The sequence below is a fragment of the Gallinula chloropus genome (assembly GCF_964237585.1).
Source record: "Gallinula chloropus genome assembly, chromosome: 8".
Taxonomy (NCBI): Eukaryota; Metazoa; Chordata; class Aves; order Gruiformes; family Rallidae; genus Gallinula; species Gallinula chloropus.
In genome coordinates this window covers 18,511,861-18,527,313 of record NC_140093.1, presented here as the reverse complement: position 1 = coordinate 18,527,313, position 15,453 = coordinate 18,511,861, and the positions used below count along the sequence as shown (strand labels likewise).

The 15,453-nt window shown below is 40.7% G+C and overlaps 1 protein-coding gene across 1 annotated transcript; it reads left to right on the top strand.

The window, feature by feature from the left end:
- Window positions 1-694: 694 nt before the first annotated feature.
- Window positions 695-14,243, top strand: SKIL (SKI like proto-oncogene; the record flags this gene model as incomplete). Its single annotated transcript, XM_084267117.1, has 6 exons — window positions 695-1,801; window positions 6,803-6,900; window positions 8,278-8,516; window positions 8,743-8,984; window positions 10,453-10,677; window positions 14,082-14,243. The coding sequence occupies 6 exons, from the start codon at window positions 695-697 to the stop codon at window positions 14,241-14,243; spliced, it is 2,073 nt and encodes a 690-aa protein (XP_084123243.1).
- Between the last annotated feature and the right edge of the window lie 1,210 nt (window positions 14,244-15,453).

The following is a 15,453-nucleotide window of genomic DNA, read 5'->3' as shown; positions in this document are numbered from 1 at the left end:
GGGACGTTCGGTTTTCGCCAGCGATCTGGATCAGCCTTAATTTATTTGTGAACTGCCATGGTAACTCCTCGTGGTGGTGGTGGTGAAATCATAAAGTTGGCAGCGCAGTAAAGGGAGCCCTTAAGATCCTGTTTGATCTCCCGAGAGCTGAAAGTGCTGAATAAAATTTTCATACAACTTAAACTGCCTTTTTTTTTTTTTTGAGCAGTTGTGTTGAGATCGACGTTCTTCAGAGCGACCCCGTTTTTCTATTTTAATATTTAAACAGAGACTTAACTTGAAAAGACAGTATATTTTTTAAAGAGGAGAAAAAGAAATCAAGAATGGACACTCTTGCATCAACTCAGTCATTTTTTTACTAGGTGGCTGTATGAGACCGCTGTGTAAAATAGGTAGGGTATGAAGAAAAGCCTTTTCTATACACACTGCAGTGGTGTTTTTATATGAGAAAATTGAACAAATAGCTATAAAACTAAAAAAAGAAATTAAATTGTAGCCTCTCCATTATTAATTTTATGTTACTACATGCAAAATGGGTTACAGTGTATACTGCTGGAGGCAGAAGTAACGTTTTGCTGAAAACTTGGTGCACCTGAGGTACTCAGGATCACTTGACTTTTATTCTTTTTTTTTTATGAGCAAGCAGGGAAATGCACATCCAAGACTTAGTTAATTAAAGTTCTGGTGTTTAGCGATGGAAAACCCACAAATAAACTTCCCTCTAGGTCTGGTTTCAGACCAGAAAAGGAGCGGGATCCAAGAGGATGGAAGTCCCCCGTTAAAAAAAGCAATGACAGAAATGCATGTAAATAGCAAAGTACGAGTTGTAATAAATAAATTGCCAACTATAAAGAAGGAGAACCTGGATGAATATGATGAAACGCCTGTGGAGGCTGATGGGGAAACCGCCAAGCCAAACAGTACTTCACTATCTGAGCCTTTGAGTTTAAATCCGGGTCTGAAGCACACGTTGGCACAGTTCCACTTGAGCAGCCAGAGTTCGCTGGGTGGACCAGCAGCTTTTTCGGCTCGTTATTCCCAGGAAAGTATGTCACCCACTGTCTTCTTGCCTCTTCCGTCGCCGCAGATACTTTCTGGTCCGCTGCTTATTCCTCCAGACAGCTCCACCGAACTCACCCAGACTATACTGGAGGGGGAATCCATCTCTTGTTTTAAAGTCGGAGGAGAGAAAAGACTTTGCCTTCCTCAAGTGTTGAATTCGGTTCTCCGAGACTTTTCCTTGCAGCAGATCAATACGGTGTGTGACGAGCTCTACATTTACTGCTCAAGGTGCACTTCCGACCAGCTTCACATTCTGAAGGTTTTGGGAATTCTTCCGTTTAACGCTCCGTCCTGCGGGCTGATCACACTGACTGATGCTCAGAGACTATGCAACGCTTTACTGCGTCCTCGCACTTTCCCACAAAACGGGGGTTTCCTCCCTGGGAAGAATACCTTGGCCCAACTGAAAGAGACTGGCAGTGCCTTTGAGGTGGAGCACGAATGCCTGGGCAAGTGCCAGGGCTTGTTTGCACCTCAGTTCTACCTGGCGCCGGATGACCCCTGTATCCAGTGCTTAGAGTGCTACGGGATGTTCTCGCCCCAGACGTTCGTCATGCATTCACACAGATCCCCGGACAAGAGGACCTGCCACTGGGGATTTGAATCGGCCAAGTGGCACTGCTACCTGCATATTAACCAAAAATACTTGGGGACGTCGGAGGAGCGGGAACTGAAGCATCTCTTGGAGGAGATGAAGGAGAAATTCAGCGAGAAAAATCAGAAAAGAACTCGGTCCAAAGTAAGTGCACCTCTACTCTTCTAAAACTCCCAGCTCTCTGCTCACACGTGAGTACTCGTTTCAGAAGCAAGCTGCTTGCTTTTGTAAGCAGGAGTGCTTGTCAAATCAGGCCTGTGTTAAGTTTTTTGAGAGCGCTTCACCATGGAAAGACATTTCTCATGACAAGGTGCAGTAATTTCTGCCTTCTTTGGGCTACAAGGAACCTCACTGGAGCTGGTTTGGCTCTGTTGGTTCTTGTTCTGTTCTGAAGTAGTCTGCAGTCTCTGGAAAAAAAGTCAGAGCTATTGTGGGAATGTTCATTCTCCTGTTTGACCTTTGAGTGCGTTTTATGTGGCGTGCGCTGCAGCAGCTGAGCAAAGCAGAAAGGAACTTGAAAATCAAGTATTAACAAATTAATTCTTCAGTTATTATGGTTACTCCAGCACACACACACACATGGGCCATGGATGGCCACCTGGCTTGCTAGCCAGCCATCTCACGATGGGCAGTGGTGCATTGATACATCACTGTTTAGAAGCCCTTTTTGCAGCGAAAGCTTTCTGTTTGAACTGGTTGTATAGAGAAATATGCCAAAAAGAGGAGGTTTCAAGCAACCCAAGTAATAAGCTGTAGGCTGGTATCTTGACAATGGTTAATAATAGACAGTGTATTTTTTCCTAAAATACTTCTGCACGTCTGCACTGTGGTTCAAAAATACAGAGCTTATTTTTCCCTCAGAAAGCTTCTACTTTAAATAATAAGATGAGCAACAGATAAATATTGAACATCATAGAGGTTTCTGTTTGTACAATGTGCAATTTTGGGGGTGTAATTTAAACTTAAGCTATTTTTAAATGGTTCCTGCCCCACCTCTATGTTTCTTTCCAGCACGTTGGGCATCTTTATGTCTGTTTGATGGCTCCATCCGTTTAGCCCATTGGAAGTTTTGTGGTAGATTTCAGAATAGGAGCCAGAGCAGTCCAGATGGTTTGAGCACAAGGTGTGCTGTAAGTTGACACCTTTCAGCATAAACTTCCAAAAAGTTAGCATTGCAGAAAGGCTCACTGCAGGACCAGGTAATTTTGCAGTTGTGCCAGCCTGCAGTAAGGGATTTTAGCAGAAGATATCCCCCAAAGTCTGTGTGCTTCCACGTGCTGCCTTAGTTAAAGATGCAGGGAAGTTCATATCAAGGAGACTTTGCTTTTCATGTGATAAAGACATGTCAATCTCTATCCTTGCAATACCACTGCAAGTAATAAACTACAGCACCATATTCATATGTATAGTACTGCTTCCCTTTGCACAGTAGCACATTTCAGACCATGAGATCTTTCAGTTTCATGTGTACAGATGAAAAAAAACCAGCTGGAATTAGCAGTAACAGTAATTTGGACTCAAATGAAATGCAAAAAAAAAAACCTTTCTGGAGTGTTTCATTGCAGACCTGCACAGCTCTTTCTTACAAACCAGCATTTGAAGTCAGGGTGAGAGAGAAGCTGAAAACTTGAGCAGAGATAAAATGGTGGGAGAGGGATGGATCTTTTTCCCCTTTTTGTTTTTGTTTGTGTGTGTGTTTCATGGATATTCATCTGGAAAGGACAAAAGATTAGAAGAATTTGATAGAGTGTTGGAGCACAGGCTCCCATTTCCTTCTCCTGGGGAAGGTTAGGCTGCTTCTGTCATCTTTGCTTTCCCTCACTGCAGTGGTGTGAGAGAGGTGCTAGGTACATCTAGGCATCCCTTTTCTTATGCTCCCAGGGAAATTTATTTGCAGGATGTTCCATTTGCTGTTCTGTTGCCTCCTTACCACCTCTGCTGAGTCAGTCCTGGCAAGTGCCAGTGCATCTTTGAGGTGATCTTGGAGAGCCCAGGAAGAACAGTTGCCCTTGGCTAGATCTTTGTCCGTCCAGTAATAATAAACTATTAATTAAATCCCATAGTCCTTGGAGCATCCTGGTCCCTGTGCCTTGCCTTTCTCCTTAGCATTTCACTCAAGAGTTTATTCACCTCACAGTGCTAATAAGCTTTTGCTTTCAAAAGTAGACAGTGTACTCACAAGGTTAATGCCTTCCAGTTCTTTGTGCTAACAAGAAAGCTGGAAGCTGTATGCTTCATTGCCACTGAGTTTCTCATTTTCCATCGAGTTCTAGGCTGCAGTGCAACATCCACCTGCTCTTCCTGGGAACAGCTGTCACTAAGCCTCTGCTGGTCCTCATTCCCTTTGACTTTGCAACAGTTTCTGATAATTGCTCCGCTCTCAAATCTTATCTTGCTTCTCAGGCTGAGTCCTTGAGTTGGTCACCATGCGTGGGGGGAAAGCTTGTGGTGTAGAGAGTTAATGCTTCTTCTGAGGAGTTTTGTAAATCCCATCTCTGCTGAAACTTCTGGCTTAATGATTCGGCTGAGACCACTGCTCCCCTCTCCCCTCTCCCTCCTTCCCACTCCCCTCTCACCAGCTTTGTACAACTAGCTTTAGAAGAAAAATAAGTTGTATTTTTCTTGTAGCCCTTTAAAACAGCTTAGGTAGAATTCATTCAGTTTTGAGTTTACTCCAATATGTTGGTTTATAGAATTATTTAAGAGCATCTAAACTAAACAGATAGTTAGGTAATGAAACACACTTGTATATACTGAAGTGGATATTTTATTACCCTAGATGTTGAGGAAGGAATCATGTTAGAAGAGGACTTCATGTTTGTTTATGATTCATTTTCTTTCCTGAGTAAAATCTTGATTGCAAGTTATGTAATTCATTTGTAAAATGCACACTCATGGGCAGACAGCACAGCTGGTTTCCATTTGAAATGGGTGGGAATGTAGGAGTCTGTCCTAATAACTTGAAAATAAAGATTACCTCATACATAATTTAATATGTAAACATGTTAAAATGTCAGTCCTAAAACATGGGCAAGATGTGAATGAGAAGTTAAAATTGGATTAGTATGTACTGGCTGTAATGTAAGTAGAAGAATATATGTGCATTATTTAAATTGTTAGAATGATGTGAATAAGTAGAAAAAAAACTTGACAAGTGTCAGGGTGTTTCTCTAGAGATTATTTGCTGTATTTCACATCTTCTACTATTTAAAGGCTTGATTGTGAATTCACTATTCTAGAGCTTCCTTGTATCCTCCCTCCTTTCTGTTTGTGTTGAAACTGATTTGAAGAACTGCAAGGGTGGAGTTGAATTTCAGTTTCATTGCTAGAAATGAATTTAGTGGGCTGGAAATTTTGACCAGAATATTGTCGATGTAGATTTGGTCCCTCTCATGATCAAGTGGCATTTGATTCAGCAGACTTTGATACAAGCCACACCTGGGTAATTGGGTGCTCTCTGTGACAGTTTATTTCAGGGTGTGTATATATAAACTTTCCTGATAATGTATCTTGTACATGAGAAATTGTGAGGATACTGGAAGGCTCAGTGAAGCTTTCAGTACAGAAAAAATTAAAAATAATAATAAAAGCAGCCTGAAAAGCTAAAAATATCCTAACATTTTTAGCTTTTCAGGCTGCTTTTATTATTACTATTATTATTATTTTTAAATTTAGCAACTTTCCAAAGGTCCTGGGTCTGCCTGGAGTCATAGAATGTGTTACTGGAGTTAACACAGCCTGTGTGGTGCTGTGCTTTGGATTTGTGGCTATAAGAGTGTTGGCAACGCAGCGGTGTTTTGGCTGCCACCAGACCCTGCTTCCTTCCACAGTGCTGATGACTTCTCTGTTTCGTGCTTGGCCACTGCAGCGAGTAGGCTGGGGGTGGGTAAGGGGTGGGCAGGGGACACAGCCAGGACAACTGGCATGAATTGGTCATGGAGATGCTCCGTACCATCTAAGGTCATGGTCAAAAGAGAAGGGGGGAAAGAAAAAGGGGTAGAGGAAGAAGAAAGGGGGTTTTGGCATCCAAGGTGGATGTTCAGAGACTGGCTGAGAGGGGGTAAGCAATATCATAGAATCACAGACTGGTCTGGGTTGGAAGGGACCCCAAGGATCACAGAGTTCCAACCCCCCTGCCACAGGCAGGGACACCAATCTCCAGGCCTGGATCTACACAGGGCTGCCCGGGGCCCCATCCAACCTGGCCTGGAACACCCCCAGGGACAGGGCAGGGCATCCACCACATCCTTTGCTTCACTTGCTTGATTTGGATTTTTCTTTCCTTCACCTATTGAGTGGTCTTTATCTGGACCCATGAGCTTCCATGCTTTGTCCCTGTCCTTTGTGGGTACCTGGTTACCAGCTGGTGTCACCCAACCACACCTTACCCCAAAACCTGCTTCCCAAGGCTATTCTAATACAATGAAATTAAGAATAAATTTCTTCACTACAAGTCTTGTTTAAGTACATGAAGAGATACCTTTCACTTGAAATTAATAGCACCTCTGCAGTGGAGCACTGAGTATCACCAGCAACTTTGACTAAAGAATAATTTTAATAACATTTTTGAGACAATCAGAACAAGGACTGCTAACCAAACCCAAAATGCACAGAGGATTTTTAAGATGGTCTGTTCTGATGCTCCTGAATTAATTTTGTTTGCTACTGCTAAGGAAATGGAGTTGTCATGTTGCTGCAGCAGCTTTGCCCACTAAAGAAGGCTTCAGTCTCTGGAACACCAGTAATTGTTCCATTTTATTTTGTAATGAACTGTCTGGCAAGTGCTTCCTATGGTGTGGATAGTTCATTGCAAAAGGCTCCAACAACCTTCTGGGTATCCTAGTTTCTGCTTTCTGTTTCTCCCAAACATTTTCAGCATGTCCCTGGCAGAGTTCTGGAAACTCAACAGAGCTTTTATAATAGGTTTGTAAAGAGATTTTACTTTCAGTTTCTTACTGCTTTGCCCATAATGGCAAATTGGAGAGAGAAGACACTTCTGTGGCTTGTGGTACCCTGCATCTCGGCCAGTTTTCTCTGGTTGGTATGTATTAATTGTGTAAAGATCTACTAAAGATCTCTACTGAGAGGTGTTTATGAAAATGTAAGCAACATCTTCCAATTACCATTTTATTTTCTCCTCTTTAGGCAGATTCACAGCAGAGCCTGGAGTTACCACAGTGGTACCCAGTTATAAAGCAAGAAGCAGAAACTGATCCGCAGCCACCCTCCTTTTTCCACCCCAGGTAACTCTTATTTCTTGTGTATAGCTGGAAGTGCTGTATGTACAGGTTCTGAAATACTTTCAGCTATTTAAAGATCATTCAAACTAAAAAAAAAAAAAAGTTCTTGCATCCTGAACTGTTAGGAGAACATTAGGAGGTTGCACAGGAATCATTGCACACAAGCTTTTTGTGCATTGCTTAGTGTAAATGTTATGAGTGGGCTTTGGTAGAGGACATGAGCTGTGATCTGTGAGTGTTCTTCAGTAGGCAATACAATTGAAATGTAAGTAGAATTTCCCTTTTCAGAGCAGAAATGACAGAAGGCAATATAAAATGCATGTGTGTGTAAAGCTGCACAGCACTTAGGTACCATGAGTGCAATTTAATTTCCTTTCAAAAAGGACTTGTAAAAGGTGCTTGAAGGCTTTCTTCCACATGCAAGCAGTGGCTATGGCTGTCTGTCTGTCAATTAGTTTCCTGGTTTCAGAAACCAAGTGCATTTCCTTTAACATAGCAGTAGGTTTGTCATCTGCATCAAGACGGGAAACAGTTGTTCTCTGTGTACCTCTTAACCCTCATCCCCACGTGGTTCTGCACTTACTGTATACGGGTGAGATCAGACTCTGCTGGCAAAGCAGCACATCTCAGACTAGTTCCTGTGCAAACATGTGAAGAGTGGAACTGCTGTGATGGCCCCTGGGTTTGCTGTTTCTCTTGGTGCCTGCCTTCAGGACTAGGAGAAAGGAAAACGTTGCAGGGAGGAGTGTTAACTCCTGCATGGAGACGCTGATTATCCTGGCACTGACCTTGTAACACACCTCCCACTTTTCTACTAGACAAAAGCTGAGTGGCTAGGTTAGAGTGATATAGAAAGATGGTCCCAGGAGTCCAGGAGCTGTGAAAATCCAGACAGATTGTTCATTGTCTGTGGGAAAGAAGGCCCAACACTGTTCTCAGACATGCCCCAATGCTATCAGTACACAGCTTTGCTATTTAAACAGTGATATGCTCCTTCCCACAACACTGATCTCTTCCCTCATCCTCCGTTGCTAATAGAAGGATTATGAAAATGCTAGAGTTTGGATTCAGTGGCTTTCTAATTTCACTCTTTGCTTTTAAATGAAGACTTCATGCTATTTTTTGTATGATTTTTTTTTTTAATCAGCCACGGTTGAAAAATGCTCTGGTTTGATAGCCTCCAAACCTTATCTAGATAATCTACTCAGTAAAGATTAAGTGGGTCATTACAATTTCCGTTTGCACAGGAAGAATTTAAAAAGGATGTGCTTATTTTTCACTGAAATTTTACAGTTTGAAAACAGATTAAATTAAACCTCTGCTCTCTACCAGTCATCATTATGCCTTACCTTTCGTTCTTTTGCTGTTCTGCTGTTTCAGTTACTACCTTTATATGTGTGATAAGGTGATTGCCCCAAATGTATCTCTTGCATCACAATATAAGGACGTTGCAAAAACAGCAGTCAAAGCTTCGGAAGTAATTAAATCCTCACCTGGACAGTCAGAGAAGAAGCTCAGCAGTGGAAAGCACAAAAAAGCTGCCTCCTACCCAGAGCTTTCTCTTGAAGAACAGGAAAAAATTGACTTGAAAACTGGTGTGGATCAGCATAAACCTTTAGGTGAGTAGTGAAAATCATATCAAAGTTTTTTCAGTATTCCTGTGATACAGTGTTGGAAAGCTCAACACCGAGCTGGTACTTTGTGATGTCACTTCAGTTTTCCAGACATTCTTTTGACATTTTAGTAATCTTTTATTTGAGAGGGTTTGTTGTGGGTTTTTTTTTTCATTCTGCAAGTTTATTTCTCAGTGACTATTATTATTATGCTGTGTTCTTTTTTCTATAGATCAGCCTGTACCAACTCGTTCTGCGAGAGGTGGGAAACCTGAACGTGTTTCTTCCAAAACCACTAGAGACTCCAGCCGTGTGGAAGTGGGCAATGAGATGCGAACCTTGTCCCCCACTCTCATGAAAGACATCAGCTGTGAAGATGACAAGGGGAGGATCATGGAAGAAGTAATGAAAACCTACATCAAACAGCAGGAAAAGCTAAATACCATTTTGCGGAGGAAACAGCAGCTTCAAATGGTACCGTGTCAGCCTGAGTGCTTTTCGCCTTCCTCATCTGAAAACTGATGTTAGCTTGTCAGTTCCTAAATGAATAATCATGGATTTCATTCATTTAGAAACACCAAAACACACAGATAAGTTTTCCCCACAGCTTGAACCCAGACACTAAATCCTTAATATCCCCTTTATGCTCATTAGGTTTGAGACCATGAATAACTGAGTAACTGGTGTCTTCAGTTTACAACTTCTGTCTTCAAGCAGCTCCTTCTTTTATTTCATCCCAATGAAAATGTCTTCTTTCACTTCAGAATGTTTCCCAGACATTTAAGTATTTTGGCAAATATAGTTCAAGTCTTCTAAAATTTCTCAGTTTTCAGGATTCTAAAGATGCTGACATCGATGTTCTAGGAATGGTGTTATCACTGCCCTGTATAAAAATGCATACTAACCACCTTCCTATTTGATAAGCCCTTGGATTTAGGGGGGTTTATTCATCCATTTCAATAATGGATGACATTAGAAGCTGGTGTTCATTTGTGATTTTGCCTCATGTCTGTTTTCTGCATTAAGAAAAATGCTGTCTTTGCTGATTCTTGATTTCACAGACCAGACCTAATTTTTTATTTCATTTTATTTGACATTGGGCTTGCTCAGCTTGGAGAAGAGAAGGCTCTGGAGGGACCATATAGTGGACTTCCAATCCCTGAAAGGTGCCTGTGAGAAAGCTGGGGAAGAACTGTTCCTGAGGGCATGTAGCAATAGGGCAAGGGGTGATGGTTTTAAACTAGAAAAGGGGAGATTTAAGTTGGATATTAGGAAAAAAATCTTCATTATGAGGGTGGTAGATTATTGGCACAGGTTGCCCAGAGAAGGCCCCATGCGTGGAGATACTCAGTGTCAGGTTTGATGGGGCTCTGAGCAACCTGACCTAGTGACAATGCCCCTGCTCACTGCAGGGGTGTTGGATTAGATGACCTTTAAAGGTCCCTTCCAACCTAACACATCCTGTGATTTCTATGATTAAGCTCAAAATCTATGAGGTCAAATAGGGTCCCAGAGCTCCTACTTTTAAGTTGTTCTGCTGTTGGAGGTAAAACTTGCAGATAAGTTAAAAAAAATAAATCAACATGCTAGTGGAAAAAGAAATCAAACACATTTATTCTGTTTCCTGATCTTTCATCTTCAAAGTACTTTTTAGTAAATCAGTGCTGCTGCTTTGTGAGGTTCACTGCTGGAAGTTGTGAATCTGTTTCTGGAAGCTCTGTGTACTTGAAGGTATAAATATTTTTTCTATATTGAAATGCTTGCTACAGAATTCCAGCCTGCCACTGATAAGTAGACAAATACTATTATCAGGCTTTTTTGCTGGTAGATAAATAGGTGATTTTTGGCCTTATCATTTTCAGATACACATTTGAATTCATTTTTTCACTTTTCTAGTCTTAGAAGTAAAAAGTTTATGTGATTCTGATTTTTTTCTTGACAGGAAGTGGAAATGTTAAGCAACTCCAAGGCTATGAAGGAATTAACTGAAGAGCAGCAGAATTTACAAAAAGAACTTGAATGTTTGCAAACAGAGCATGCTCAAAGAATGGAAGAATTCTATTTTGAGCAGAGGGACTTAGAGAAGAAACTGGACCAAGTGATGAAGCAGAAGTGTAGCTGTGACTCCAATTTAGAAAAGGACAAAGAAGCTGAATATGCAGCACAGGTGAGAGGGGAAAGTTTGTTTCAGACCAAACCATATTTAATGCATCAGGGAACTGAGAAGCTATTGCTCAGCAGTCTGAAGGTTTCATCTTCTCCATGGGTTCTGATACCATAGACTGATACCAAAATAGGTCACAGTGGCAGCAATATTTCCCTGTCACTTGATGGAAACTGAGGTAGAATGCCACTTAGAGAAACACTTCACCTGCCAAGTGTTACAGGGTTCTCTTTTCAGATATTTGCATGATGTTACTGATGAATTATTAAATTTAAAGTCTGTTACAAATATTCTTTTTCATGTGTATAAACTTGCCCATGATAGGGTATTAAACATTCTCATTTTAGTTTCAGAAATAAGCTTTTAATATTTGTTTTCCTTCTACATTAAAATCAAAACTATTATTCAAACCTCTCAACCACCTTTATGTCAGGTTTAGTAGCCTTCCTTGCTGCTTTTTGTGTTCCTTGGTGATGGAATCTTCTGCACTATATGATGAGCCCCCCTCTGCAATCTATCAAAGCATTTGGTCAAGAGTTCCCTTGGAAATGAAAAACATATTTCTCTTTATTATATGAGCCTCTTGGGCTCATGTGTCAAACCCTGTGGAGATACTTTCTCTTTCTTTTTAACTTCTACTACTTTTTTTCATGTTGGAGGTTATTCATGTCATTCCAATGGGAAAGATCAAGTTAATGCCAAGAGAGCCTTGGAATGTCCCTTTTCAAAATCAGTTGAAGCTCTGATTAAATGTAGAGTGATGTATTTTGAACCATGGCACAGAAAACCAGTCTTCACAGGTTTTTTTAAAGTAAATGAAATCGGAAACTTTAACTCAGTGAAGTTTTGTGGTCGTCTGATCATGGCTGTATCTATTTCCTGTTCCTAGTGTCTCAAACCAAGAAACAGGCAGTACTTGAGAGACAGGTTTTGGTATTTTTGGGGAGTAGGGCAGAGACTAGCATCATAAATCCTTCTCATGAATTTAATTTCATGACATCCCACTCCACAGATTCCTAGCCTTTGCTGCCAGAAATAATCCTCTCTGACTAAGGCCTGATTTACTAAACATCTGGTACAAGCCCTATTACTGCAAGTAACAACATGTTCTAATTTATGAAGATAATCATGTATAGCATGTTTTATACAGCTTGTGTAGCTTACTTTCTTTAGAGGGTAAAAGCCAGATTCTTCCCCAAGGAGATTGGTTGACTGTTTCTTTTGAAGTTAGACTTTGAAAACTAGGCACATTCCTTGCATGGAAGTTTACACTGTCATTACCTGTGTGGCAGAGCTATTCACAACATATAATTAGAACCTTTTTTCTCCGTTTACCACATCTTACATCAGATTTTGGACCCTATGTTCCAAGCAGTTGTCAGAAGTACCCAAGTTAAACAGAGGTCCTGGCAACAGGTAACTTTCCCAGGCTGTGTATGTAGCATTTAAGAAAAGCCTTAACCCAGGTGCCTTCTTGAAGCAGTTGGCCAGGCTGCCCTTTTTCTCTGAGGACTGTGGACTGGGAGGAACCCTTTCAGTAAATTAAACAAAATTCATAATTTGGTATACAGAACTCGTTAAATGTCTGTTCTTCTTTCCAGGCCTATCTGAAGATGCACAGTGTGTCTTCTCCCCCTTTTTGCCTTCTTTATTGAACTGTCGAGTTGCTTTACCCTGTCAATCACAACAGGGCGGTCTAACCAGTACTGGAACCTTTATTTAGAGCTGGAAATCAAAACTCACCCAAAGACATGCTTGTGCAGTACGTGCTGTGACATGCAGGCAGTGGGCATTGTCCTACTGCAACAGTTCACTTGAAGTCATCAGACTTGCCTTCATTTGCAAGCAAAACATCGCTGTCTAAGAACTGCTCAAATACCTGTGATTGTGCTAGAAACTGTTTAAGTGCTCAAATACCTGTGATTGTGCTAGAAACTGTTTAAGTATTTCTGAGTATACCAGTGGAGATGAAGACCCTCTGAATGTGGTGTTTCTCTAAAACCAGGGCAGCAGTTTCTTTGCCCAGTGCATTTTATAGCAGTCAGTGGACACCAGCAGTCCTGTGTGTTCTGCTTCCTCCCTTCTCACCGTCTCTCTGCCTCATTTTGGGAGAGCTGTATGCTTACTGATGATTTAGCTCAGATCAATACCTCTCCTTATAAAGGCTGATGGACTTCTTTAGGTTGTGAGGTCTTTTTATAAATACCAGCCTTCTTGTCCCTGAAGGGAGCATACAAACAGGAGGGGAATCAACTTTTTAAAAGGGTAGACAATGGCAGGACAAGGGGGAATGGATTAAAACTAAATGAGGGAAAATTAGGTGTTAGGGGGAAGATTAGATATTGAGGGGAAGCTCTTTACAGAGAGAGTGCTGAGGGGCTGGAACAGGCTGCCCAGAGAGGTGGTGGGTGCCCCATCCCTGGGGGTGTTCAAGGCCAGGTTGGATGGGGCCCTGGTCACCCTTGTGTAGATCCAGGCCTGGAGGTTGGTGGCCCTGCCTATGGCAGGGGTTTGGAACTCTCTGATCCTTGGGGTCCCTTCCAACCCAGACCATTCTATGATTCTGTAAGAAACAACCCCTTAAATCAGTGGCAGAGAAGATGACATATTTCCAGCCTCCTCCCTGTTGTATCTGCCAGTACTATACATATAAGCAAGTTTGCAATAACCTTTCACACTTGAAAAATTCACCAGTCATTTCCAGATCTCACAGTAAAGTTTTGATGACACTTCAGCATGTTTGATTTTTACTGTGTTTGATTTGTACTGTGCTCCAGATATGAGAAATGCACTTAATTTCTATGTTTAAACACAAAATTCCTCACAAAACAATTCGGGTCGGCTCATACTTGAACAGACACTTATGTTCAAGATTTTCTCATTTCTGGTAGTTCTGTTTTGTTTATATTAGAGTATCAGAACACAGTGTTGATAGTTCTGTTTGTTCTAGAAAAGCAATCAGGCTTTGAAATAAACAAGTAGTGTTTTGGCAGGTAAGAAAAATGAACCTGGGAAATGAAAAGGAGCTTTTTCTTCTGGGAGTTGTGAAACCTCTGATGCAGACATCATCACAATCTTCCTAACAGCTTGTATCTATTATTGAAATGGTCTAGTGTGATGGTTCATGTAACTACAATTTATACATAGTTAAAAATTAGCCTTTGCCATTTTTTAACCGTAGCATTTTATGCAACTTTGCATGTTGGTGTAATTTACTAATGGTGTAGAGGGTAACTGCATAATTCTTGATAACTGTAGAAGATAAGCTGGTAAATACTGTTGAATTTAAATATTTATATCTGATGCAGAGGCTGATCATCAGTGGTGTCTTGAAAGGAATAGCTGATGTTTACAAAAAAGTTTGCTAAAATTGTCCTACCTCTCTGTGTCTCCTCTCTGTTTTATAGCTAGCAGAACTGAGACAGAGATTGGATCATGCAGAGGCAGACAGGCAAGAGCTTCAAGATGAACTGAGGCAAGAACGAGAGGCAAGGGAGAAGTTAGAGATGATGATAAAGGAATTGAAGCTACAGATCTTGAAGTCTTCAAAAAATGGAAAAGGAAAATAGAAATTGGAAGAGGAGGCATGCCTGCGTCCTTCAAACAGGGTGTTTTGGTTTTTAATGAATTGTGAGCAGTTTCTGTGTGATAAGGAAATGTATTCTCTACAGATTTCTATTTCCCAGACAAGTCCAGGTGAAGATATATATAAATAAATAGATAAGTATACCTTTTTAGATTTTCCTAACCAATGAAAATCTACATTTGTTTCTACTGGTGTTTTTCTCAAACGATGAAAAGTACAAAACTCTTCCTTTAGAGTGACCAGTTTCTGTCTATTTCTAATGCAGTCTGGAGGACTCTATACCTTTTAACATTGTCTGTTAATATATATGTGGTGACCTTTATTTTGCTATCAATTGCACATCCAGTTATAAAAGTACATGAAAAACAATTCGGTCTTTCTCAAGGCCAAAACCAGTTTGGGTTTCAGTGAGAACTACGTGTTCTCCAACTGGGGAAAGGAAAGGCAGCTCTTCACCTGTAAAGTAATACTCAAAATTGCCACGGTGATAGAGGATTGATCATCAAAAGTGATGTCCCTGCGTGAATTTCCCCCATAATTTCATTGTGTGGAGTCAAGCTAATCTTTGTGGTATTTTTCTATTTAATCAGCCCTAAAGAATTTTAGAGCCAGCATTTACTTGCCATGATGGAAGTAAGAAAAAAAAGTTTCTTTTTGTAAATTAAAAAATTTACAATTACAAAGGAATCTTTGGAGATTAAAAATGTTTTCTGTTGTTTCCTTCCATACAGTCAGTATGGAAGAAACATTCCTTCTAGAAACGGAGGAAGCTTGACTTTAACTGGTTTTCAGATCCTAATGCTTTCAAGAAAATGACTATTTATTTAAAAATATCTATTAGTTTCTTTAATACCCCAAGCCTCCACACTTTGAGGTTCTTGCCCACTTGTGGCTGTTTCCTGCGTTACATAGAACAGGCCTTAACTGACATTGTGACAAGAGCTTAAAAGTGAAAATTCTGAGATATGGCACTTTGGAAATAATTTTGATAGCCTCTATATTTGAATGGCATGGTGATGTTACCATGAATCAAGAAATACAGCATGTTTGTTAAGCTATAAGATTTGAAAACGTGTAATTGTACAGAATTACTGTTTGATGTATATATGATGTTTGAGAAGTCTGGTTCCTAGTGGATTAACCGCATGACTACAGAGTTGGATGAAGAAATACTTCTTTTGCACTTCTCTCCA